General features: G+C 35.4%; 4 protein-coding genes and 1 non-coding gene across 6 annotated transcripts; 4 read left to right on the top strand and 1 right to left on the bottom strand.

The window, feature by feature from the left end:
- The first annotated feature begins 476 nt into the window (after positions 1-476).
- On the top strand, positions 477-548 carry TRNAM-CAU. The gene has a single exon. It is a non-coding gene; the product is annotated as a tRNA-Met (tRNA).
- Positions 549-829: 281 nt separating this feature from the next.
- LOC21385903 (constitutive photomorphogenesis protein 10) lies at positions 830-3314 on the top strand. Its single transcript, XM_010099503.2, has 4 exons — positions 830-1074; positions 1950-2023; positions 2649-2796; positions 3052-3314. The coding sequence occupies exons 1-4, from the start codon at positions 894-896 to the stop codon at positions 3147-3149; spliced, it is 501 nt and encodes a 166-aa protein (XP_010097805.1). The 5' UTR covers positions 830-893; the 3' UTR covers positions 3150-3314.
- A 662-nt stretch (positions 3315-3976) lies between these two features.
- On the top strand, positions 3977-10104 carry LOC21385902 (probable acyl-activating enzyme 18, peroxisomal). Of its 2 annotated transcripts, none has more exons than XM_024166527.1 (14): positions 3977-4262; positions 4884-5013; positions 5110-5369; positions 5861-6062; positions 6255-6295; positions 7276-7404; positions 7553-7626; positions 7725-7945; positions 8119-8213; positions 8303-8519; positions 8728-8853; positions 9263-9361; positions 9449-9655; positions 9752-10104. In XM_024166527.1, the coding sequence occupies exons 2-14, from the start codon at positions 4918-4920 to the stop codon at positions 9863-9865; spliced, it is 1881 nt and encodes a 626-aa protein (XP_024022295.1). In that variant the 5' UTR covers positions 3977-4262; positions 4884-4917; the 3' UTR covers positions 9866-10104. The 2 variants fall into 2 exon arrangements, with proteins under 2 accessions (XP_024022295.1, XP_010097804.1); XM_010099502.2 differs by lacking the exon at positions 3977-4262 and adding an exon at positions 4702-4764.
- Positions 10105-11836: 1732 nt separating this feature from the next.
- Positions 11837-14423, bottom strand: LOC21385901 (receptor-like protein kinase FERONIA). The gene has a single exon (XM_010099501.2). The coding sequence runs from the start codon at positions 14421-14423 to the stop codon at positions 11865-11867; it is 2559 nt and encodes an 852-aa protein (XP_010097803.1). The 3' UTR covers positions 11837-11864.
- Positions 14424-19296: 4873 nt separating this feature from the next.
- Positions 19297-25351, top strand: LOC21385900 (probable acyl-activating enzyme 18, peroxisomal). Its single transcript, XM_010099500.2, has 14 exons — positions 19297-19699; positions 20465-20594; positions 20687-20946; positions 21603-21804; positions 22027-22067; positions 22284-22412; positions 22514-22587; positions 22678-22898; positions 23418-23512; positions 23596-23812; positions 23916-24041; positions 24285-24383; positions 24509-24715; positions 24924-25351. The coding sequence occupies exons 1-14, from the start codon at positions 19431-19433 to the stop codon at positions 25035-25037; spliced, it is 2184 nt and encodes a 727-aa protein (XP_010097802.1). The 5' UTR covers positions 19297-19430; the 3' UTR covers positions 25038-25351.
- Positions 25352-25517: the final 166 nt, after the last annotated feature.

Here is a 25517-nt window from a genome sequence, read left to right as displayed (position 1 = left end):
AATATCCTATGCTTTGGTTCAGTGACAATAAAATATTATAATATGGCGGGGGAAAAGATTAAGTCCTGTTTAGTTGGTTTGAATTTTGTTGATTTGAATAAAAAAATTAAACTGTGGTTTAAATTGTAATTTGAATTGACGTTTAGATGTGTTGTTAAAATTTTAATATGAATAGAGAATAAAATTTAAATTTGTTTTTGGTAAATGTGAAATAGATAGAGTGTATTTTTTTACTGTTTAAAAATAGTTTAAACGGTTAAACTTTAGAGTGGAGTTAAATTTTAAGTTGGATAATTTAACTCAATTCAAACATAGATAATTTAGATTGCGTGTTTACTAAACATGAATTTAAATTGTGCTCATTGTTTTAAATTGAGTTCAACTGAATTAAATTAGGAATAAAAAGCAGGGCTAATCTGACGAGACAAAATGTTGATAATACGTTATATAAAAACTAATCACGAAACATACAACAAATCAGAGTGGCGCAGCGGAAGCGTGGTGGGCCCATAACCCACAGGTCCCAGGATCGAAACCTGGCTCTGATATAGTAGAGTAGCTGTCCCGCTGGCAAAACATTTTTTTCCTTTCCATTCCAACCAAAACGGTGCATTTCAATTTCTTATTTCCATTAATTTTGTTCTCTCTCCTCATCTCTTCAGTTGGTTTCAATTTCTTTTTTTCATTAATTTTATTTTTTCTCTCCTCATTTTTTAGTAACAAGAACTACAGTTTTTTATTTTATTTTATGCGTTTAAATTAATAATTTTAATTTTGATAATATTTTTTTTTTCATAAAAAATTAATTTTAAATACTAAAATTTAGGATAACTTGTATAAACGCATGAACCAAATATCTCACTCTTCTCTCTCTATTCAGTCGTTTGGAGAAGATGATGTCCTCGTCGTCATCGGCGGCGTCGGCGTGGGTGGCGACGACGTCGGTGTCGGCGTCGGGGAAGAGAATTCAGAGAGAAATGGCGGAGCTTAACATGGAACCTCCTCCCGACTGCTCCGCCGGCCCCAAGGGCGACAATCTCTACCACTGGGTCGCCACCATCATCGGCCCTCCCGGTAATCTCTCTTCTAAATTTTCAAAACTTCATGCTTTAATTTCGAGTCAGACAACTAGTTGATTCTGTTGGAGTTGATTCTTTTGGAGCAGATTCTGGGGTTATCATGGAATTACTGCTTTGATTTTAGCTCTGCTCTTTGAAATTTTTGCTCTGAATCGGAATAAAGTTCTCTATCAAAGTTCCTTTATTTATTATTATTATTAATCTAAAAAAAAGTTATTTTATTTACCTTTATATTGCTATTTTTAGTGAACCGTCATTATTGGTCAATTGTAATAATTTAAGTGGAAATAGTTAGGAGAAAGAAGAAGAAAGAAGTTGAACGGAAACTTGTTACACATGGTAATTATACAACGAATGGAATGGCAAAATGCATTTCATAAACTTTTAATACGCTAAATCCCACATGGAACCACTAAATAAACATGATTATTTGGGTGTGTTGAGCCAATAACTGGTCATTTAGAAGTCAGAATTCAGCTCTAACAACAAAAGTTTCCGTTTGTAATTTTACAAAACGATTTTGCTTGTCATTCAACGGTTTTTTTGTTTTTTTTCTTAATTTTTTTGTTTTGTTTTGTTTTCTTTTTTTTTTTAAGAAGCGAGATATCGTTTTATATTCCACTGAATGGATCCTGAAATTGTAGCTGATACCAGTGCAGAATGGGAATTAAAATGACTCTAATAAAGATGTATAAGAACCCATTTTGGTGGTTAATACGTTTTCATATTTTTGTTTTCCTTTATGCTCTTTTCCTCTGAATTATAAACCCTTGGGATTTATCTCTAGTAAAATATACTTTTCACTTTTCAGCTGATGTGGCTGGTTTAAAGTAATATTAACTGTGTATGTTCTTGACTTCTTGTTTTTAGGGACACCATATGAAGGTGGTATATATTTCCTTGACATCACTTTTCCCTGTGATTATCCATTTAAACCTCCAAAGGTATTCCCAATTTTAATGCTCTCATCTCTGAGTAATTTTATGTTTATTTTCTTGAAAAAAAAAAGAATAGAGAAGAACAGTAAAAGATGTGGAGTAAAGCGTTGAACTATGCAGTTAAGATCATTACATGAAAGCACTTGATTAAGCCCCCATTTGTTTTATTGGTTTAGTTTACTTCAACTCAGTTTAAACGGTGAGCACAGTTTAAATTAGTGTTTGGTAAGCACACAGTTTGAATTATATTTTCCATTTGAACTGAGTTGAACAGTCCAACTTAAAGTTTAGCTCCCCCCTCAACTTTAACCATTCAAACCATTTTTGAACAGTAAAAAGGTGCCTACTTTCTCTGCTTTTCACACCTACCAAACACAAACTCGAATTTTATTTCCTATTCAAATTAAACCTTTAACTACACAACTAAACGTCAATTCAAACTACAATTTAAACCACACAGTTTGATTTTTTCTGTACAAATTAAAAAGTTCAAATCAACAAAATTCAAACTAGCGAACCAAACGGAGACTAAAGGATCTGTTATATTGAAACAGATTTAGGATGCATGTATAAAACAAGAACATGTGCAAATGGCTTGAATTTAGTATAACTAATGAATAGGTTTTTTCAGGTTGTATTCAAGACGAGAATTTACCACTGCAATGTTGATGATGCCGGGAATGTTAGTTTGAAAATCTTGAAGGATGGCTGGAGTCCAGCTCGAACAATTACAATGGTGCTATCTGCAATCCGATTGATTTTCACGGAGCCTGACCCTTGTAAGTTCCACAACATTTTCTTAAAAAAAAAAAAAAAACAGAAGAAGATTGCCTCTTGTGTTCAGATTGTGTATGTTTTGGAAGAATTTGTTATACATGCAGTGAAAGTAGTTATTTGTGCTTTTGCACCGAAATACTCAAAGAAATAGAGAGTATGCTTGCATACTTGACTTCCCAAAATCAACCCCTTTCCATTCTATTCCACTTGAGCTGAGAATCTCTTACATCATTTGCGTGGATATCCACATTTTGCAGATAATCCTCTTGTTCCGGGTATTGCTCACTTGTATTTGGCAGATAGAGCTAAACACGACGAATTAGCTGCTGAGTGGACGCTGCGATTTGCCAGATGAATCCTATATCTTTGTGTGACTTGCTTATCTTCTAAGAACATCATTTTACAACAATTTTGTAAATATAGAACCTATCAACTGATGGGTCTAATTGTAAGCTTAATGCTCCACTGCATTTGTACTCGTTTCGGAATCAATGTACATATCTGATATTTCGATCTTAAACCTGTTAAATGACTGAGTAAAGAATTAGGAAGGACAAGATGCATATATATGCCCAGTCGTGAGAGTTTTGTAGAGTTGTAAACATAGTCAGCAGGTCAAAATGATGCACCTATGGAACAATTTTGGAGCTAAAATGTTTTGAATTGTAGAGAATTTTATTGGCAAACGAGACCTTGGTCAATGCTTATTACAAGCTTGCAGGATCGTGAACAGCCTAATTTTAACTGCTCTCATGTGAAAGGATGGCTGGATTTTAGTATTTTTTTACGGGACTTATTTTATTAAGATATAATTATGCATTTTTTAAATCAAATGAGATCTACAGTTGTGTCAAAGTATGTCGAAATTTAAGTAAATTTAACTACTGAGAACCCATTCTAGCAATAAATTATCAGTATTTTATTATTATAATACAATAACACTGAACACCCGCATGCAATTTGTATGATGTAATGTGGACCAGATATTAGCTAAGGATAGAAGAAATGATGGGAGGAGTTTGGTTACCTCATACCTACACGTGCATCATTTTCTTGAGCAGATTTCGCACCAAACACTTCTCTTCAGATAGGATACAAAATGAAGAGTCAATGCAGTTCTCTTGTCTAGAGAGAGAGAGAGAGAGAGAGAGAGAGAGAGAGAGAGAGAGATCAGATAAGAGGATAATGGCGAAGAGCATAAAGGAGGTGGGTGTGGAGGAGTTGGTGTGGAGGAGTTGGTGAAGGCGGGGCTAAGCATTGAGGAGGCCAAAGAGTTGGAGAGGCTCGTTAAGGATGCAGCCAAAGGGTGTGAGTTTGAGCAGCCGACCGAGTTGTGGCACGAGATTGTGGCTCGGAGGCTGCTCAAGCCATGGCACCCACATGAAGTGCACCAGCTGGTTTACTATTCCGTCTATGCCAATTGGGATGTCTCCAACAGAGGCCCTCCTCTCTACTGGTTCCCTTCTCTGTAATCTCCCTCTTTGCTTAATTCTGTTACTGTTGGATTTCTTTTTTTTTTTTTTTTGAATTGGTCATTTAGTTATCAATACTTTTGTGGTGTCTTACTAACGACCATCTCGTCATTCTCATTACGCGGTACACTTTGTTCAATAAATAGTTAGCTTTTTAAAAGATTTGTCCATGTTGTCGTTTTGTTTTGCTACAATTGCCATAAAAAATATACCTAAATCTCCTGCACTAAATTGATTTTCTTTTATTCTAAAAAAAAAAAAAAAACATGATTTTCTTTGACCTTTTCAGAAAAAAACGGTGCTGATCATTATTGAATAATAGAATTCTCATAAAGCAGAATCCTCAAACAAATGTTCTTTCTCAGAAAAAAACGGTGCTGATCATTATTGAATAATAGAATTCTCATAAAGTAGAATCCTCAAACAAATGTTCTTTAACATTCTACCTCAGCTTGTAATCTTTGATGGTTCGACCAATGCTCAGTGTTATTAACCCAGGTCCCTGAACATTTCTCAATAGCTAAGCTTTATTGTTGCAGATAACTATGACAGCATATGTTATAGGTTAGATCACTTTAATACTCCTAGTCTTAGCTGATTTTAATCTTATCTGTTAGATACGAGTCTAAACTTACAAACTTGGGACGTCTCATGGAGAAGTATGGTTCAGAGCTTTTGGGGCCTTTATATAGGGATCCTATAACAAGTTACAATATCTTCCATAAATTCTGTGTCCAGAATCCTGAGGTAAACGCTTATTTCATCTTTAGACTCGTATTATTGATTGTTTAAGTGGACGAATTTGATGACCTTTTTTTTTTTTTTTTTTAACACGGTCATCAGGTTTACTGGTCAATTGTTCTGAAAGATCTCTCAATTTCATTTCAAGAAGCGCCAAAGTGTATTCTAGACAGAACTGACGATTCAAAGTATAGTGGATCATGGCTTCCGGGTTCAGTTCTGAACATTGCTGAATGTTGTTTGTTGCCCACCGCCCATCCAAGGAAAAAGGATGATAATCCTGCTATCGTGTGGAGAGATGAAGGTTTTGATGATTCCGACGTAAATGTTACGACACTAAAGGAACTCCGAGAGCAAGTAATGTATGGTCTAATTTGCATTACCTCCGTATGTTAGATTTCCTGGTTGTTCATACTGCTGTGATATCAATGACATTCAGGTGTTAGGACGTTAATTGGATTATAGTTAAATGGAAGAAATTATTTTTTATAGGTTTGTAGAGCATAAGTTTCCACTAAATTGAATCAAATGAAGACATCTTGATTAGATGCTCGTATATTCACAATGAAACATAGAAAATTTCTTTTTACCATTAACGGTGATGCAACTACCACATGACAGTACATTAAAACTTTCATGGAATAAAGTGGGATCCAATTCTTTTACCTTTTACTATGTGACAGATATGTTTTACTAACACACGTATTGATGCATTGCCAATGGTTGTGATGAATAGGAGTGCTCTCAAACATATTGAATACAATTTCTCCGTTCATCTCTCTCGTCCTTCTTCTCTTGTTTGTGTCATTCTTATTTTCTCCTATTCTTCCTGTTTCTATGACATGATTAACAGGTTGGTGGCTAACGCGCTCGATGCTATGTTTTCGAAGGGTGATGCAATTGCAATCGACATGCCAATGACAGTTAATGCAGTAATCGTCTATTTGGCAATCGTACTATCAGGTCTTGTTGTCGTATCAATACCTGACAGCTTTGCTGCAAAGGAAATTGCAACACGTTTGCGTGTATCGAATGCTAAAGGCATCTTTACCCAGGTGAGTTTCACTCTTAGAAAGAAAGAATTTTAGACCAAATAAATGTCTGCAATATATTTCTTCTCTCTTTTCTCTCTATGCCTGCATTAGAAACTGACTTGCATTTACGGTTCCATACTAGTCTTGATGCTTTTCTGTTTGTTTTTGTAGTGCTTTGTCTGTAAATAATTTCTTTTGACCATTTCTACTTAGGATTTCATACCGAGAGGAGGTCGCAAGTTTGCTTTATACAGGTAAGATATTCTTGTCACAAGTTGGATGCTTTGTTGCTTTTGGTTATGGTTCCAACTCTTTTATGCCATTCCGTGGCTTTATCTCAAAAGCTGCTAGATATTTTGTTTTAAAAATAAATAATGAAGAAACTCTCCCAAAATAAAGCCTAAAATTTAAAAAGATAATAATTTATAGCCATGCGGTTCTTGTACCCAAGCTTAGAACAAGCAAGCAGGCTTTTGTTGTTCTCTTTATAAATAAGCTACGCTTCATACTTTCAACAATAAGAGAGAAGAAGTGTTATGTTTTAGCAATGGTCATGCCTGATTCCTGATAAGTTGCTTTTCAATGATTTATTATTATTATTTTTTTGAAAGGAGTTACTTCAATGAATTACTTGGTCTAAAAAGTAGTTTTTCTTTCATTGTTTTCCTTGGCCGCTTGGTTATGTACTTCTTATCATTTGGCGGTTTGCTTTGTCAAATTCACATCGATTGTTGAATTAGTGTAGACTTCTTATAAACATTGAAACCCAGTTTTTGTTTTATTCCTTCCCTCTTGGTTCTTCCACTTCTCTTCCAATTCTACTTTCCCTTTAACTCTCTGCTCTCTCCCATTTTTTTTTTCGTTTCGAATTATCAACTCTTTTGATCTTGCATTTCGTTATGGCTGTTGATTTCTTCTGCATATTTTCTTTATAAGATTAGATGAGTTCTTAGTTCTTACACTAATTTGTTAAGGTTCTACTAAATTTAATCAACTCTCTGCTCTTCTCATTGTGAAATGACTTGTCAAGTAATGTATATGTGTGTATACATATATATATTGGTAAGGTGAGATGAGACACCTGGCATAAGAAACTTGCGGATACCAATTAGGTTAGCACCTATTAGCAACTCTGTCCCACATCAAGTCTTTCTTTTTAAATAAAAAAAAAAAATTACTAAATAAAAATGAAAGTTGCAAAAGTGAAAGATAAAGCTGTTTTTTGTCTTTGCAGTCGAGTGGCAGAGGCTGTGCCAGATAAAGCCATTGTCCTCCCCGGGATTGGCAGAAGTGTAGACATTCAGCTAAGGGAACAAGATATAACGTGGGAAAATTTTCTTTCTAATGTCAAAAACCACTCGAGGTATCTATTCTTTAGCCAGTTTAACATTTTCTATTAACATATCATTGATGAACATATGTATAGGGAACCAGAAATGTTCTTTATGGTGTTGTCTTACACCAATCATTCTTTATGATAGTATTTATCAAAGCATCCTTTTTATTGGCAGATCAAAGTATTACTCTCCGTTCTATCAACCAATAGACTCTGTGATAAATATACTATTTTCATCTGGAACCACAGGTAAAATAATTTTTTAAACTCATCGTTGGCCTATATATTGTAATGCAAAATGGTTTTTACCATTGTTTTATCTGCATCTTCTATGTCATCTTGACTAGGGGAACCAAAAGCTATTCCTTGGACCCAACTTTCCCCAATTCGCTCTGCGGCGGATGGATGGGCTCATATGGATGTACAAGCTGGAGATGTTATGTGCTGGCCCACAAGTTTAGGATGGGTGATGGGTCCATCTATACTTTTCTCATGTCTTCTGTCTGGCGCAACTCTAGCTTTATATCATGGATCTCCTCTAGGCCGTGGTTTTGGAAAATTTGTTCAGGTAAGTACTGCACATAGACAATGAGGCTGATCAATGCACATAGAATCTTAAATTTACTCAATTACTGATAGAAAATGGGAAACAAAAAAAATGCAAGTATTATCATCAATAGCAAATCTTTTCTTGTTCCAAACATCTGTTCAGTTTTATTATTTTCTACAACTCTTGTCCAGGATGCAGGAGTGACTATTCTAGGTACAATTCCAACCCTTGTAAAAACTTGGAAGAGCACACAGTGTATGAAAGGCCTGGATTGGACAAAAATAAAGTAATTTTCTATTAAAACATTTGGTGATCAAACGTTTTTCTTTTTTGCTTTGACTTCTAACCAAGTAACTAGTATATAAATATATGCAGGGGGTTCGCAACCACAGGAGAAGCTTCTAATGTCGACGATGATCTTTGGCTCTCTTCCCAAGCGTATTACAAACCCATTATTGAATGTTGTGGAGGGACGGAGCTTGCATCAGCTTACATAGAAGGAAGTCTACTGCAGCCGCAAGCTTTCGGAGCATTCAGCACAGCATCAATGACAACCGGCTTTGTCATCTTTGATGAAAATGGAAAGCCTTATGTAAGTAAACATATACATCCTAGCTTTTATTTTTTATTTTTTTTAAATTATGGATTTTCCATTTCTGTGATATGTTGATAACAAGCGATAGGTCACACTCTTGGTTATAATTAATAAAATTTGAAGTTTCAAAGGTAATCTTGATGAATTTAGAGTTTTTTTTTTTTTTTCAACATATTAGAGTTTTCTTTTTTGACTAACATGACAGGCAGATGAGCAACCTTGTACCGGTGAAGTGGGGTTATTCCCTCTGTACATGGGAGCAACTTATAGGTTGCTTAATGCTGATCACGAAAAAGTCTACTTTAAGGGAATGCCACTATTCAAAGGAATGGTAAGGTTGTAGTTGTAGTTGTTAATTTCTTTTTATGTGTTATTTCTTTTTACTTAAGGTGGTTTTTTCTTTTTTTTTTCTTTTTTATTTTTTTCATTTGTGTTGTTGTGAACTGTGTTGGGGGTCCTATATGTAACTTTTCTCTTTAATTGATGACATTGTAAGTGTTCTTTGTCATCCGTTCTCTTCTTTTTGTTTTGCTTTTGTGCTCCAAGGATCAAAATTCTATTGATTCCAAAACTCTCAGTTTTATCCATCTCCTGAGAAGCTATTCTTACGAGTTTCTGCTAGAAATTTTTTCTAGTTAGCATCCATATGTGCTACTGTCAATTGCTCGATTACAAAAAAAGTTTCCACAGACAATGTATAAGTCAAATATCATACTTCAACTTGAGATATGTATTGGCAGCGCCCAAGGAGACATGGAGACATCATTACGAGAACTGTCGGAGGCTTTTTCGTTGTGCAAGGCAGGGCTGATGACACCATGAACCTTGGTGGAATTAAGGTATAACATTCACATTACATTCCTCCTTTTACCCAGAATGATATGGGAAAATGCAAAAATTTATAGATTTTCTTTCTTGACATGCAGACAAGTTCGATTGAGATTGAACGAGTATGCGATCGAGCTGATGAAAGCATCTTAGAGACGGCGGCAGTTAGTGTGGCTCCTATAAATGGGGGTCCAGAGCAGCTGGTTATATATGTTGTACCAAAGAGTGGATATAACTCTGAAGCAGAAAATCTGAGGATAAAATTCACAAAAGCAATTCAGAGCAACCTAAATCCTTTATTTAAGGTCTGAATCTCAATATTTTCCGTACAACTAAGGGGGCAAAAACTTGTCTTCATTTTCCTCCCCTTATTTCTCCAACTCCTTAATTTGATTTTGCAGGTAAGCTTTGTGAAGATTGTACCGGAGTTTCCACGGACGGCTTCTAACAAGTTACTAAGGCGAGTTTTAAGGGACCAAATAAAGCATGAGCTCTCGGTTCGCAGTAGAATTTAGCAGGATATTGACTCTCTTCCAAAGGAATCATTAGAGAGGGAATGTTGTGTCATAAATTTCATCAATTGTGTAAATGTTCCTTATTTTGTCATGATATTTGCGATAATATTATGAGTGACTGGATGCCTTAAAGGATATAAGCGAAGCGCACTCAAGACATCCTTGCATTTGCATGCATGCATGCATGCACAACCTTTATTGCTTGTCTACTTTTACCTTGTCAAGTGATCTTTGAAAATCTGGCCACTGAAAAAAGCCAACGGAAAGATATGCAAATAGCTACATTTCTCTTCACGTTTCTTTTTTGTAGCAATTCTTTCGAGGACGTTTGGTTTATATATTCAGAATCATGATTCAGAATCATTCTCGTTTTACGTGTGTTTTTTATGAGAGAAAATACTGTAGAGAATCATGAATATAGGAAACAAACGTCTCTGATCATTTCTAAAGCTAATTTTGTTCGAGTTTGCAATCCCACTAGATGCTACAAGTTTGTTTAACGTGTGCATTATGCTACAAGTTTGATTTTTTTTTTGTCTCTATTTTATTTTGAAAAAAAAAAAGGCTTGAGGATACACAACTCATGAAAGGTGAGCCTTTTTGACTCACTTTCTATGGGTATTTGGTGTATGATACCTGCCAGTACTCGTAACGATGTTTTTTTTTTTTTTTTTTTTTAACTTGAGAAAATTGTATACAGAGCCCTTCATATGTGTTACTCTTGATTTATGCTCTTCGTTATTTACTCTCACCCTTTTGACCAATTGCTTATTTTAACCAGATATTCGTTCGTATTCTTTCAGGCAAAAAATTAAATTGACGTATTTCTTAATTCAATTCAGTGAAAAACGAAATGAAACGAAACTCAGGTTACAATACCATTTCCAAAACACTTGCGTTGAGTAACATGCAAAAAGATTTCAAAAAGGAAAATATTATAGTTGGCATTCCTACTCAAATTCTACTCTTTTAAAGTTGGCATGCGTTAGTGGATTTTTTTTATTTATTTCTTTATTAAAGGGTTGCAGAAGAAATGTTTTATCCTATTAATCGGAGGAGGATTAAACATCTAAGACTTGTTCATTTTACTGATTTGAATTATCAATTTTAGATTTCTAAAGTTAAAAACTCTTAGAAAATATCACATTTAATTTTTTTTGTTATAGTTAAAAATTCTCAAAAAATGTCACATCTCAGTTTAAATTGAAAACTCAAATCCGTGCAGCGAATGAGACCCTAATCGGTGTAAATAATACCATGCCACACACCCTATGATCATCCAAAACAGTTCCTAGTCGTTTCCCTATCAACTTGCAAGTCCAACAAATGAGAAGACTCAAACCAAGTGAGGTCACCCCTCAATTATTGATCAATGTTGCCCCGCTATATCATTGTCCCTCACGTGTTAAGGAACTAAACTAGGCCACCTATTGGTCTATTAGTCTATTCAGTAAGTGGGTCCAAAATACTTTTGTCAAACTGATTAAAGTTTTGGTCCAGATATACTCTTATCAAATTGATCAAGTTTTGTCACGGTTTTTGTTTCTGGTTTTTTATTTTTATTTTTATTTTTATTTTTTATAATAAATAGTTAGATAATACAAGTTATAAATAGGTTTTTCTGACACAGAACTCTGAGGATGATAGTGTTGGAGGGAATCTTCAACCCTACCGATCTTCATTGTGACGACAAAAATATTCCAAGATGACTTTCACTTTTTTCTGGTGTTATTATAAGGCGATGACTTGATTTGGTGACCACAAATAGTAAGAGAGAGATACACGCAAGAAAATAAGAAGATATACAGATATATATATAATATATCATGTTACTGTGTATATAAGACAAGGCATGTTTGCAATGCTGCATGCTTGAGAAGAATCATCTACATAGTTTTGGCAGTTATTTTCACCATACTCAAAAAAAAAAAAAAAAAAAAAAAGTTGCAACCTAACTTGCTGAAACTCAGAATAGTAATTAATTTGCAGTAATCTCGTATCACCTGGCTTGTAGGTCATTGATCTCAGAGAACACAGCCCCAGATGTGTCTCCCCAGCTGCAATATTCATGTCTAGACGTCGCACCATCGCCGATCATTTCAACTTGGAGCGTACCATTCCTGATATTTTCCCCAAAGTTCTGCTGCAGCTGCATTGCAGTTTCTAGTCCCCATAATACTTCCTTCATCGATGGCCGTTCCACTCCGTTATCAAGAATGCAACTCACCGCGATCTCACCGAACTTCTTTAGACACTCGGGTGCAATCTTACCTATCAGATATGGATCTACAATCTGGTCAAGTGTCCCGTCATGATAGCAACTTCTGGCCCACTCGGCTAGGCTCATTTTCATGCTCTCCACCGTCGGCATCACCGGTGGCCTACCACATAGTATTTCACACAACACAACACCGAATGAATACACATCCGACTTCTCCGTTAACCGTAGCAGTCTGTAGTATTCTGGGTCCAAATAGCCGATACTGCCTTTGACCATTGTGCTCACGTAAGTCTTTGATGTGTTAGAGGGCCTCACTTTTGACAAACCAAAATCTGAAACCTTGGCCACCCATTTCTCATCCAATAAAATATTTGTGGTCTTTACATCACGATGAATGATTGTTTGATTTATGCCTGCATGAAGGTAGTGCAATCCATTAGCGGCTCCAGTGCAAATCTGGAGCCGTAGCCTCCATGAGAGAGGTGGATTTTCGGTGTTGTAGAGATGATCGGAGAGCGTCCCACGTGCCATGTACTCATACACAAGGATCATCTCGTTCTTCTCATCACAATAGCCGATTAGTGAGACGAGATTGAGGTGGCGAAGATGGGAAAGCATCTCGATCTCAGTCTTGAACTCCTGGATCCCCTGTGATGACTCTGGTTTCAGCCGTTTGATCGCAACAGTGGTGGCCCCACCATCAATATGCCCTTTATACACGTTGCCAAACCCTCCGACCCCAATGATGTAATTATCATTGAAGTTTTTCGTTGCAGCTTTGATTTCAGCCAATGAAAAGTAACGACATGGATCGGACGGTAAAGATGAGGAGCCTGGAGTCTTACTTGACCTGGTCGTACCAAACGGAATAGGGCCACACCAAGTTGTTCCATCACTAGAACTTGTATTCTTGAAACCTCTCCTGCGTAGGAGAATTGTAAGGAAACCGAGGACAAAGAGGAAAACCACGCTGCAAACTATGGCTGAAACGATTGTTATGATTTGCTTTCGCTGTTTAGGGGATGGGACATGCTGAATTGGATCGGCAAGGTTGCCATTGGAGTTGTTCAATTTGAAGATTTCTACCCCATTCAAAATTGCATCTGGATATACGGACATCCAACCAGATGGGTTTGCTTGTAGTGCGACAGAAAGGTTTACTTTCTTTGCACCTCCTCCTACTCTCAACATTGCAACGATGTAGTCTTTAAAATATGGAATATATTTACCTCCAGTCCAGCCGATCACATCTGCTTGTCCCTCCGCGGTTTGATTTGTTATGAAAATAACAAAAGTTCGATCACCGGTTGAGTTTATCTCGACAGTAATCTCACAAAAGTGCAACCTTACCATGTAAAAAAATCCCGAATCTACAGGGAATTCCCAGGTGAGTTTGTATTTTATGTTCACGTCTCTATCAGGCCCCATAGTGCGTGCAGTCTGATAGACATCTACCGGTGCTATATAATATGGAATTCTTGAGAAGCTGAGGTTAGAAGAAAGGGAAGAAACAACTACACTTGTACGTGGTATCGCCAGGTATTCATCTCCTGATCTATATGCGCCTTGCCAACTTCGAAAGAAACCAGTATCATCGTCTGGAGAGATAGGGCGTCCACCAATGTTAACTCTATACATCATCTCAAGAGCGGTGTTGTTGCTGAACATGTAAAAAGAGTTTTGTCCCACAAAACTAATTCCACCAGGGCGTCCTTCAGGATCCCAATTATATAGTTCAGCGGGCATGGACACGATTTCAATACCATTGACGAACGCAATAGCACGCGGAATTGAAGAACTAGGAGAGAACTTTATGTTCAGATCACTTGACTTGGAGACGGTCACACAGAATTCCTTCATCATGGATTTTCTTCCGAGAGCTTCAGCAGCAAGATCGACGCTGAAGTCGGTTAGGAGGGTGTATTCATCGGTTTTGACAGAGAAGATGGCCTTGGAGCTATCAAAGTTTTTGTATATAGCTGAGTAGAAGTACAAACGTATGAACTTTGGCCCGGCGGTATGCACGGGTATGACATACGTGAATTCAGAGAGGGAGAGCCTCGCAGTTCCGTAAGGGACAGGATCGACTGATTCCGTGAGCATTTGATTAGCAACAATCGCCGGTGAGGCAATCGATGCGTTATTTTCACCATTTAAGGGAAAAAACTTAGAGTTGATATCTCCAACCCAGTTTCGCGGGCTATCTGTCGATGTGTTTTTTTCTGAAGAGCCACAGTCGATGGTTATGTCGTCGGCAGGAGAGTAACGATCAAGCGACTGTCCGTTGGTGATATGAACTCTGAGGATGAGGGAGAGATAAAAGGGGAACAAAATCATCACGGCGTTTTGAAGAGGAGGAAAAATGTGATGTAGCTAATTTCAGTCATACAATACATGGATAACATATACCACATACAGCCAGATCGATTGATCATAGCGGCAAGTAGACGGACCACGTTACACGCTTGACTCTGGAAAGTAATATTCTCTTTGATTATTCTGCTGACTTAACACATAGGAACAATGACATCTGCACAGCCTGTTTAAATTGACTTAAAAAAAACCCCCACTTTTTTAGCTTATTTAGTCAAAAAGTTTGCATTTGAGGCTGTTTGCATGGATAATATGAAAGTGGTTTGGGGTTTTTTTTTTTTTTTTATTTTTTTTTTTTTTTTTTTTTTTTTTTTTGACTAGTCACCTCCTAAGAACTTGTTTGGAAGAGCTTCTTAAAAGTTATTTTTGGCTTCTTAGGTTTAAAAGCTGCTTCTTCTGAAAGTTTTTGAATGATTTGTCAAAAGTGTTTTGACTTTTTAAAAGAGCTTCCAGTCAAAGCTACAAAATGAAGCTTCTAAAAAAGCATTTCTAAATAGATTTTGATATTCATACACCAAAGTTTCACTAAGAAAGTATGAACTTTATTCTAACACTTTTATCGCTTATTAGAAAATTTATAAATCACTTTGACTAATTAAACTCTTAGTTCTGAACACTTATTGAAAAATCACATCTTTTGCTTATCTTCTTCTCTTGGCTAAAAACAAAAGCAAAAGCTCTGCCAATTGAGCCCTAAGTGTTTATGGAAAAAAAGCTTATTAAAAACTTTTTTATTTACATTTTTAACCTCTTATTTACGAACACAAATTAAAATTCCTTTTATATTCTTGTTTACATTTTTATCAAATATTTTTAAAAGCTCTTCTAAAATAATAATAATAAAGCTCTTTCTCATTCACAATTTAAACATTAATTAAAAAACTCGACTTATACTTATCTTCTTTTACTGCTTAAAAATAAAAACTCAAACTCTCTCAAATGGACCCATTGTATACTCTTCTCTTTTCTTTTTTCTAATAATATATATATATATATATATGCGCATATATATATATATATATGCTTTTTGACGGAGCTATATACCCTCTATCTCCGGCCCCTCCTTCGAAAGGATCAAAAGTAGGAGTAATAATTCGTATCACGTGTCGTATTTTGATATTTTTTTTCTTAAATTTGCAGTTAACCCGAAACGACCAGTGACACGAAAGTTTTAAAAAACCGTAACACGAATACGACACAACTACTTTATGAGTTGATATGACACAAAAATGACCCATGATACTAAATTGATCCGTGAATATGAAATTGACACGAAAATTATATATATATATATATAGTTTTTTACACATTAGAAATAACTTAAAATTCATAACAAGCTAAAATACAATAACATCCATCAAAATTAAGCAAATAATAGTATAAGATTTTGAGTATAACTGTGATGATATCACAAGTTCATAATAAAATCCAAAATATGTAATGAAAAAAATATATATGTTAGTTTTTTACGAGTTTTGTGTCGTGTTTGGATTAGGTGGGTCCAACACGAAATTGACCAATGTTTTTAATGTCAATTTCAAGTCGACTCAATTCTAATCCAAACCTTTTTTATCTCAACCCTCACCCGTGAAATTCGTGTCGTTTTTGAGTCGTGTTGTCGTGTCGTGACCCATATTACCGGCTCTAGTTGAAAGGTTTTTCAAATGGGGAAAAGTCTTCATTTCCTTTTTATACTTTTCTTTTTCTTGGAGTTGACCCGAGGTGTGGCTATGAGAAATATAAATAAAAACTATCTAAATGATTTTCTCAAATTAAAAAAAAAAAAAAAAACCTACTTAAGTTGCGCAAATAGTACGCTTCTTCATTTTCATCAAGGAGTCCAAATTACTTGCTATTATATCTCTTAATCTACAAAATATATACTACTGTGACCACTGACCAAAGTCACGTTTATGCGGCAGAATCCTTCATCCATGAAATTTTCAAAAACCTCAAAGAACATTTGTGGCAAGTTTTTTTTTTTTTTTTTTAATTTTTCAAGTAGCACCTTTTAATTACACTCAGCCTAGAGGCATGCAAAGAATAAGCTCCTGTTACCGTCTCTAGGTAACACTTTGGTCTCCTTTTTAATCTTTGAAAATTAATATTTATTCCAATGGAGAAAAAAATTCCATACTCATAAAATAATGAGTTTTACTTAGTTGAGTCCTACCTACTTAGTAGAACTCACTTTATATGAATAACAAGGTTTTAACCCCCATCTGTATGAATAGGATTGCCCTAGTCTTCTAGTCTTTGGTCACTTGACTATTAACACACAATAAATTATCGACTGCACACGAAACAGAAGTAGAGTCAGTTTTAAGAGCAGTTTCTTCATTAATTTGCAAGTATCACTAATTATGACTCCAGAAAAAAGAGATACTCTCCTACAATACATGTGTAGGGATGAGCATTTTATCCGTAAGTGTGGGTACCCGCGGGTACCCATTCAAATAAAGCGGGTATAGAGGTTATTGTCCTCCGAATCAGAAGCGGGGCAGGTGTGAGGGAAGTACCCCAATCCCGATATACATATACATATATTTTTAAAAATGTTTTTAATATAAATATATATTTTATATTATAATAGTACTTAAAAGAATACGGATTCTGAAAAAAATTTAAAAGTATTGTACTATTTTACCATCTTAAAAATAGTGTATTTTTTCATGCTTATTGCTTATTTAGAATGAATTAAACTGAATTGAAATATTATTTACTTTCATAAATTTTTTGTTACAGGCACTAAGTTATAGAGCTTGGATTTTCTTTTGAAACCTTGGTTTGTTTTCATTAGATATTAATGCTATGTTGGTCAATTTTAAATTTAATTTGATGCAATTTATTTAAGTGTTAAAAACATCGTAATATTTTTTTTTTCTTATTGAGTACATGGGTAAGATATAAGGAAAGTCTCCTCAATGGGATGCTCCAATCCCGACCCCGAATACACGGGTAGGTATGAGGGGCGAAGGTGAAAGCATGGGTGGGGGTGGGGGAAACATACCCAACTCCGTTCCGTCCGATGCTCATCCCTGTACACATGTGGTCAGTTTATGTGATATGTAGTACTGTTTGAAAAGCATACTATGTCTAAACGAATAATGCAAGCATCTCATATTGTAAACTTCAATATACCCCCAATGTTAGATTTCAACAAAATCAAATAAGACTTCAAAAAAATAATAATAATGAATCATACTCATAAAAGTTATTAAAAATTAATTTTGGAAATCTAAACAACAAGGGGGTGGCGTTGAAGGGCAAGACAACAACACGAGGCATTTTCAGCGACGCTGGATAAGACAATTTCGGGCTAAAGATAGGTGGACTTAATTATGGGGGTTGTCCTCAATAGTTTTCAGGGTATTGAACCTCGTGAATGTTTGCCTACCGCACACTTTGCCCGTCAAGTTGTTTTATTAGGTACTAAGGAACCTGTATTTATTTTCTATATGTTGTACCGCATATTGACAAGTCAAAATCAGTGTACCGAGTTGACAATACAAAAACTGATCAGAGCTCAAACGAGCCCTAGCTCAAGTCTTGTAATGCTCATTAAGAGACTTATTGCAACATAATATTGCAAGCCCTAAAGGCATCTTTCAACTCCTTGAGCAAACAAATTGATCACAATAAGAGGTGAGTATCATGTGAAAGGTTGTTTGATACAAGTCAAATGAGGTGATTTAGTAACTATGAATGGTGAAAAAGTGAAAAAATTAGAAATCTGATCCTCGATCAAGTGCAATTAATGTAAAAATTTTCCCATGTTTAGGCTTTGCGTAGTTAGGTGAACACATGTTTGATTCATTTTTTTTTTCCTGAGAGAAAATTCATTGCGTTTTAGGCTCAAAACCAGACGTCGTGGGTTAACGCCTAAAACTTAGGTAAAGTTTCGGGGCAAACTTATAATTTCAAAAGTCGTAACTCTAATTCAAAGCTTAATAAAATTGTTTTATCTTCATCGCTATGTACAACACAAGTGGTTTCTTTCCTTGATTTTTGGCTATGTCAAATAACCACTTCATTGTGTCAATCTATCTTTTTTATGATTATTTATTTTTTGCATGAATTTTTATATTCGTGTTAACAGGCCAATATTTGTTTTTCTGGTCCTTTTATCGTGACGGTCACTGATATATAATGGTCTGTTATGTCCGACAAAAAATAATTCAGGATCAAAGTGGTAGACGGGCAAGAATTCAATTAGGTGAGCATCAATGCGAACAATGCCAATTACTCAAAATAAAAAGACGGCTTTTGTCTTTTCTTTTCTTATTGTGTCCCTAGTCCGTAATAAGATAAATTTTTAAGGCGTAATTCGTTTTACAGATTTAAATTTTTAATTTAAATTAAGATATAATATTTTTTGAGAATTTTTTACTGTAATAAAAAATGTTAGATATGACATTTTTTAAGAATTTTTTATTATTAAAACTTAAAATTAAAAATTCATATTAGTGAAATAAATGAGGTATAAATTAATTGCTAATTTGGTCCTTCAACATTCGAATTTGGCTTGTAAGAGTGGGTTCACTATTTTTTTTTTTTTTCAAAATCTAATTTGGCTTTTTAAAATGGGTTTCTCTTTTTTTTTTTTTTTTTTTTTTTTTTTTTAATGAAAGGCGGCTACTGTTGACCAAATCACTGGCGGCTCAGTGTCTTGTTCATTCATTGGCAGTCACTAACCTTTGACTAAACTCTATAAAATTATTTTAATATATCATAACTATCTTTTTAAAAAAAAAAAAAAAATTAAGGAAGCTCTGATTAAATTAATTACTGCATAGATATTAGCCGAAGAGTTTGGTAGCCTACCCCCTCACGTGGCTAAACTCAACATTTTTCTCACCAAACAATTTGACAAAGGAAGGAACTACTCTGTCTGTCTTAAACAGAGCAGAAATAATTTTTTTTTTTTTCCCAATCTGATCATCTGAAAGAGAAAGATCAGATACGGGAATAATGGCGAAGAGCATAAAGGAGGTGGGTGTGGAGGAGTTGGTGAAGGCGGGGCTAAGCATTGAGGAGGCCAATGAGCTGGAGAGGCTCGTTAAGGATGCAGCCAAAGGGTGTGAGTTCGAGCAGCCGACCGAGTTGTGGCGCGAGATTGTGGCTCGGAGGCTGCTCAAGCCATGGCACCCACATGAAGTGCACCAGCTGGTTTACTATTCCGTCTATGCCAATTGGGATGTCTCCAACAGAGGCCCTCCTCTCTACTGGTTCCCTTCTCTGTAATATCTCCATCTCTCTCTCTCTCTCTCTCTCTCCATCTCGATCTCGATACATGTGTGCGCGCGCGCGCGTGTTTTGTATACATGTTTCATTACCTTAATTTACTATGTCCACTTGTTTCATTCTTGGGCTGTCTCTTTGTATACTTCTGATCATGTTATTAGGAGTAGTTACGAAGTACTTTTTTTTTTTTTTTTTTCGCTAGCATTGTGACTACATGAGCCTTAGTTATACACACACACTCTCTTGTTCTGATTTCTCAGATGCATTACGTTTATTTATTTATTTTTATTTTATTTTTTGAAATTGGAAGCGGATCGTTTGAGGGACGAGAATTACGATTAAGCCAACAAATAGGAGTGTTTTTTTTTTTTTTTTTTTTTTTTTTTTGTGATACTATATAGGGTCAGTTTGATATTGCCATAAATTTTAAAAAAATTACTACTGACATAAAGTAGATGAGTGCTTAATAAATTATAATCTTAAAACGGTTGTTAGTGAGAGTACTTTGGCAATTATGAAATAAAATGGATAGTCTTTTGAGTATTTAAAAATATTTATTAAAGAGAGAGATTGACACTGAGTGCAGCTTTTAACTTCTTTCATAAACACTTTTTTTACTTTTTTACTAAACACAAAAACAGCCGAAACTTATGTTTGATGGTTCCACCAATATTAGGGGAAAAATTTATGTGCATATTTTATCATACTAGTTTTACCTATCATCTCTTTATTTTATTTTAGTTTCATAATTTTACTCTCAGATATGAGTCCAAGCATACGAACTTGGGACGTCTCATGGAGAAGCATGGTTCCGAGCTTTTGGGGCCATTATACAAGGATCCTATAACAAGTTATAGCCTCTTTCAGAAATTTTCTGTCCAGCATCCTGAGGTAAGTATTTGCTTTGTAAGCCAAGTTTATTTACTCATTTATTTATTTGAAAGTGGAAGTATTAAATGAGTTGTTGTAACATGGTTTATTAGGCTTACTGGTCAATTTTCCTGAAAGAACTTTCGGTTTCATTCCGAGAAGCCCCGAGGTGTATCCTAGATAGAACTGACAAATCGAAGCACGGCGGATCATGGCTTCCAGGCTCAGTTTTGAACATCGCCGAATGTTGTCTGTCTCCCACCGCGTATCCTAGGAAAAATGATGACAGCGTAGCTATTGTATGGAGAGACGAAGGTCACGATGATGCTGCTGTAAACAGTATGACTCTAAAGGAACTTAGAGAGCAAGTAATGTATGTTCTGAGTTGCATTATCCATTTACAAAATTTCTACTTATTCATGTTTCTTGCCTATCAATTACATCCAGTTCTTGTTGTGACACAAGTGCCATTATCATTTCATCATATCAAATGAATGAAGTTGCTAATTTCTTTTGTTGCTTTGATTTAAAAAAAAAAAAAAACTTATTCCTGCCATATTTAAAATCTTGAGAAACCTGTGTTCTGTTCTTCACAATATTAGGCTAAGGTTGATTGATATCCTCTGCATATGTGTATCTTCACTACAAATCTTGTCATTAACCTCATGATCATTTACATTTTCCTATGGTATTTGCGTATGCACTTTTAAATAACTTGCTTTTATATTGCTTCGAAAAATAAAGATTATAATCGGAGGTAATGATGTTTTCTTAAACAGAAACAAAAAGAAAAAATGAACATGGAGCCAGAAATTAGTGTCTAAGGCTCTTGCAGTTAGATAATTCTCTGTTGTATTGATAACAACATTCGAAAAATGGTGAATCCAATGGAAACTTATTGGGTATCGCTTGATATTCCAATGGACATCTAGAAATGTCTGCATATATGTTTGTCTGTAGTGTGTCTAGAATATTAATTCTTACATTGTCTCCATTTCATATGATATTTTTCGATAATGTGATTCGCAGGCTGGTGGCTAATGCACTTGACACGATGTTTTCAAAGGGTGATGCGATTGCGATTGACATGCCAATGACAGTTACTGCAGTTATTATATATTTGGCCATTATACTATCTGGTCTTGTGGTTGTATCAATAGCTGATAGCTTCGCTGCAAATGAAATTGCAACTCGCTTGCGAGTGTCGAAAGCCAAGGCTATCTTTACCCAGGTGATTCTTCTTCTAGTTTCCTCTGTCTCTCCTCTGTCTCTCTCTCCCTCTCTCTCTCTCTCTCTCTCTCTCTCTCTCTCTCTCTCTCTCTCTCTCTCTCTCTCTCTAGCTTGAAATAACTTGTAAATCTAAATTCGAAGACCAAGATCCAGCTTGTTTGTGTAGAGTTTGTGTCGTGCTTCTTTATCCCGGAAATGATTTCTTCTTCAATTTTGTGCACAGGATTTCATAGTAAGAGGAGGTCGGAAGTTTCCTCTATACAGGTAACAAACACTTTCCAAATGTCTATATGTATTTTAGGCATTAGAATGTGAGGGACAAAAGCCAAATGATTAAATGTCAATGTTAATCAAAAATGAAGTTTTAGAACCTTCAATATGGTTATTTTATTTTATTTTTTATTTTTAAAGTTCTTCATAAACTAATGTTCAAATAAAATGGATCACCAGTTTTTTCATGATATTCTTTCCTTCTCGCAGCCGAGTCGTCCAAGCTGCACCGAGTAAAGCTATTGTCCTCCCTGCAACTGGTAGCAATACAGGGGTTCAGTTAAGAGCACAGGATATATCATGGCATGATTTTCTTTCCAATGTTAGTAACCATTCAAGGTAACAAAAAAAATGCATAAAAGAATGTCTTCCACTACCATTTAATATTCTGTCCTACCAATAAATTTTGTGATAGAATAATTGTGTTATTTTGTTGGCAGATCAAAATACTACTCTCCATTCTATCAACCAATAGACTCTGTGATCAATATACTTTTTTCATCCGGAACCACAGGTAGAAGAATTGTTTAAACTCACAATTAGTGCAATATTCTTTTAATTATGACTTTTATGTGTATATTTTGGTTTTTTTAATCTTCATCAGGAGAACCAAAGGCTATTCCATGGACACAACTTTCTCCAATTAGGTGTGCAGCAGATTCATGGGCTCATATGGATGTACAAGCTGGAGATGTTTTGTGTCAGCCAACAAATTTAGGATGGGTGATGGGCCCCATTGTACTTTTCTCATGCTTTCTCTCCGGCGCAACTCTTGCTTTATATCATGGATCTCCTCTAGGCCGTGGCTTCGGAAAATTTGTTCAGGTAACTCAACCAATACTTTCTCTGCCTGCATTTGTTGTAATGCAAATTCTTGTTGGCTTAAACAAAATGTGCCGAAAATAAGGTAGAAGAGAAAAGGCATTTTGAAATCATTATTATTAGGCCGAAGATTTTTTCTTGGCAATTTAGCCTTGAACTTAAAGAATGATAGCAATTAACTCCAATCACTAAGGGGGTTTAACTCTTGAATGGAATGATTATAGTTGTTTTTAGCACGTATACCCCTAAACTTGTAGTAGTTTGGCATTTTCGTCCTAAAATTCTCTCTTGGGAAATTTAGTTCCTAAATTAATCCTAGAGTGTGCTAAAATTTATCTCTTGTTAACGATTTTTTGAAAATCTATCAACTTGAAATTATTGTAGGGACGAAGAAAAAATCATTGCGACCAAATACTAAAAAACCAGGAAAAAAATTAAGTTTATCAGTAGCAAATAATGTTTTGAAGAACACTAGCACTCTTGGTCCAAACATCTGATATTCTACTATGATACATTTTCCAGGATGCGGGAGTGACTATTTTAGGCACAGTTCCAAGCCTTGTGAAAACTTGGAAGAGTACAAAGTGTATTAGAGGCCTAGATTGGACAAAAATAAAGTAATCTTCTCTACAAAGTTTGGTAAACTTGTTATTTTGTCCATGACTCGCAAGAAACTAATTAGTATATGAAATATATGCAGGTCATTTGCTTCAACAGGAGAAGCTTCTAACGTGGACGATGACCTCTGGCTATCGTCACAAGCTTATTACAAGCCCATTGTTGAGTGTTGTGGAGGGACAGAGCTTGCATCATCTTACATACAAGCAAGTCTGTTGCAGCCGCAAGCTTTTGGAGCGTTCAGCACAGCATCAATGACAACCGGCTTTGCCATCCTTGATGAAAATGGAAATCCTTATGTAAGAATGTTCCAGAGTCGATTATTTGATAAATTTGGAGCATGTATGTTTAGTTTACATGTTCATTTATTTGTTTGTTTGTAATTTTTGACCAACATGGCAGCCGGATGATGAACCTTGTAGCGGTGAAGTGGGGTTGTTCCCTCTATACATGGGAGCGACTAATAGACTGCTTAATGCTGATCATGAAAAGGTTTACTTTAAGGGAATGCCAGTGTACAAAGGAATGGTAAGATCAGAACTACCCTCTTCAAAATCCTCTCAGAGAAACCACGCTTTTAACTTCGTAGTCGTGTCTATTTGTATTTGTAGTGACATTGATCTCAAGAAGAGAAATGATTTTGTGAGCTTTTTCCCAAGCAGAATTCATAATATTAGCAATTTTGTGGTTTCATATAGTCAATATAGTAAATCCTAAAAAGGGTCTTGTAAATGTAAAATTTTTTCTTCAACTTGAGATATATATTGGCAGTGGCTCAGGAGACATGGAGATATCATTAGAAGAACTGTTGGAGGCTTTTTCGTTGTACAAGGGAGGGCTGATGACACCATGAACCTTGGTGGCATTAAGGTATATTATTCACACACCTCTTTTTACGTGGAATCTTAAGTGAGAATAAGCATTTGTTACTAACTCAGTCATGTCTGAAGGAGATTTTTGAAATGTATACGTCTATTTTGCTTGTCGATATGCAGACTAGTTCTGTTGAAATCGAACGTGTGTGTGACCGTGCTGATGAAAGTGTCTTGGAGACGGCGGCAGTTAGCGTGGCTCCTGCTAATGGGGGCCCAGAACAGCTGGTTATATACGTGGTATTGAAGAATGGATACAACTCTGAAGCAGAAAATCTGAGGACCAAATTCTCAAAAGCCATTCAAAGTAACCTCAATCCTTTGTTTAAGGTTTGATTCTCAAACTTTTGCATATACCTAAATGGGAAAAAAATGGGGGCATAAAAAACCACGATTTACCATATGAATTACTTAAAAGTTTTGGATTTCGGATAAAATTCTTGATGAAGAAATGGTACGAAACTGATATTGCGTATAATGGATTGATTTTTTTGACTTGTATGCGTCATTGTTTTTAACACTTTAAATGAATTAACAGGTGAATTTTGTGAAGATTGTTCCGGAGTTTCCTCGAACAGCCTCTAACAAGTTGCTAAGGAGGGTTTTGAGGGACAAAGTAAAGCGCGAGCTTGCGGTTCGGAGTAGAATTTAGTGACAACAACACCTACTCTTGCTGTTTTGCAATGGAGTTCCGGAAAAAATTAAAAAAAAAGAAAAGGAATGTGTATTTAGAATGAGGAGGGTATGCTAATTCAGAGCAAGAGAGAAGGGTATGTAAGTTTCACTAAAGTTAATTTTGCTCCAAAGTGTGAAAATGTCACATTCAGAGGGGGTGTTTCTGCATTGTATAAGTTTCTATGTCTGCAGTTTTTCCAAGAAGAAAAAAAAAAAAAAAGTTTTTGTCTGCAAATGTTGTTGCATTGCATGAGAATATGCAACAAAATTTCTTTCGTCCAAAAAACTCAAAAAAAGACAACTCGAGTTTTAACTTTATTCAAGTTCACGTTCTTTTAAGTTTTAATTTTATTCAATTTTACTCAACTTTAATCAAGTTACAACTTCAACTCAAATTATAACTCAAATTCAACTAAAAAATTACACTCAAATTACACTCTAAAAGAACAACTCCTAA

Source organism: Morus notabilis, unplaced genomic scaffold, assembly GCF_000414095.1.
Source record: "Morus notabilis unplaced genomic scaffold, ASM41409v2 Scaffold1244, whole genome shotgun sequence".
NCBI lineage: Eukaryota > Viridiplantae > Streptophyta > Magnoliopsida > Rosales > Moraceae > Morus > Morus notabilis.
The sequence above is the reverse complement of the archived record's forward strand: the minus strand, read 5'-3'. Positions and strand labels throughout refer to the sequence as shown.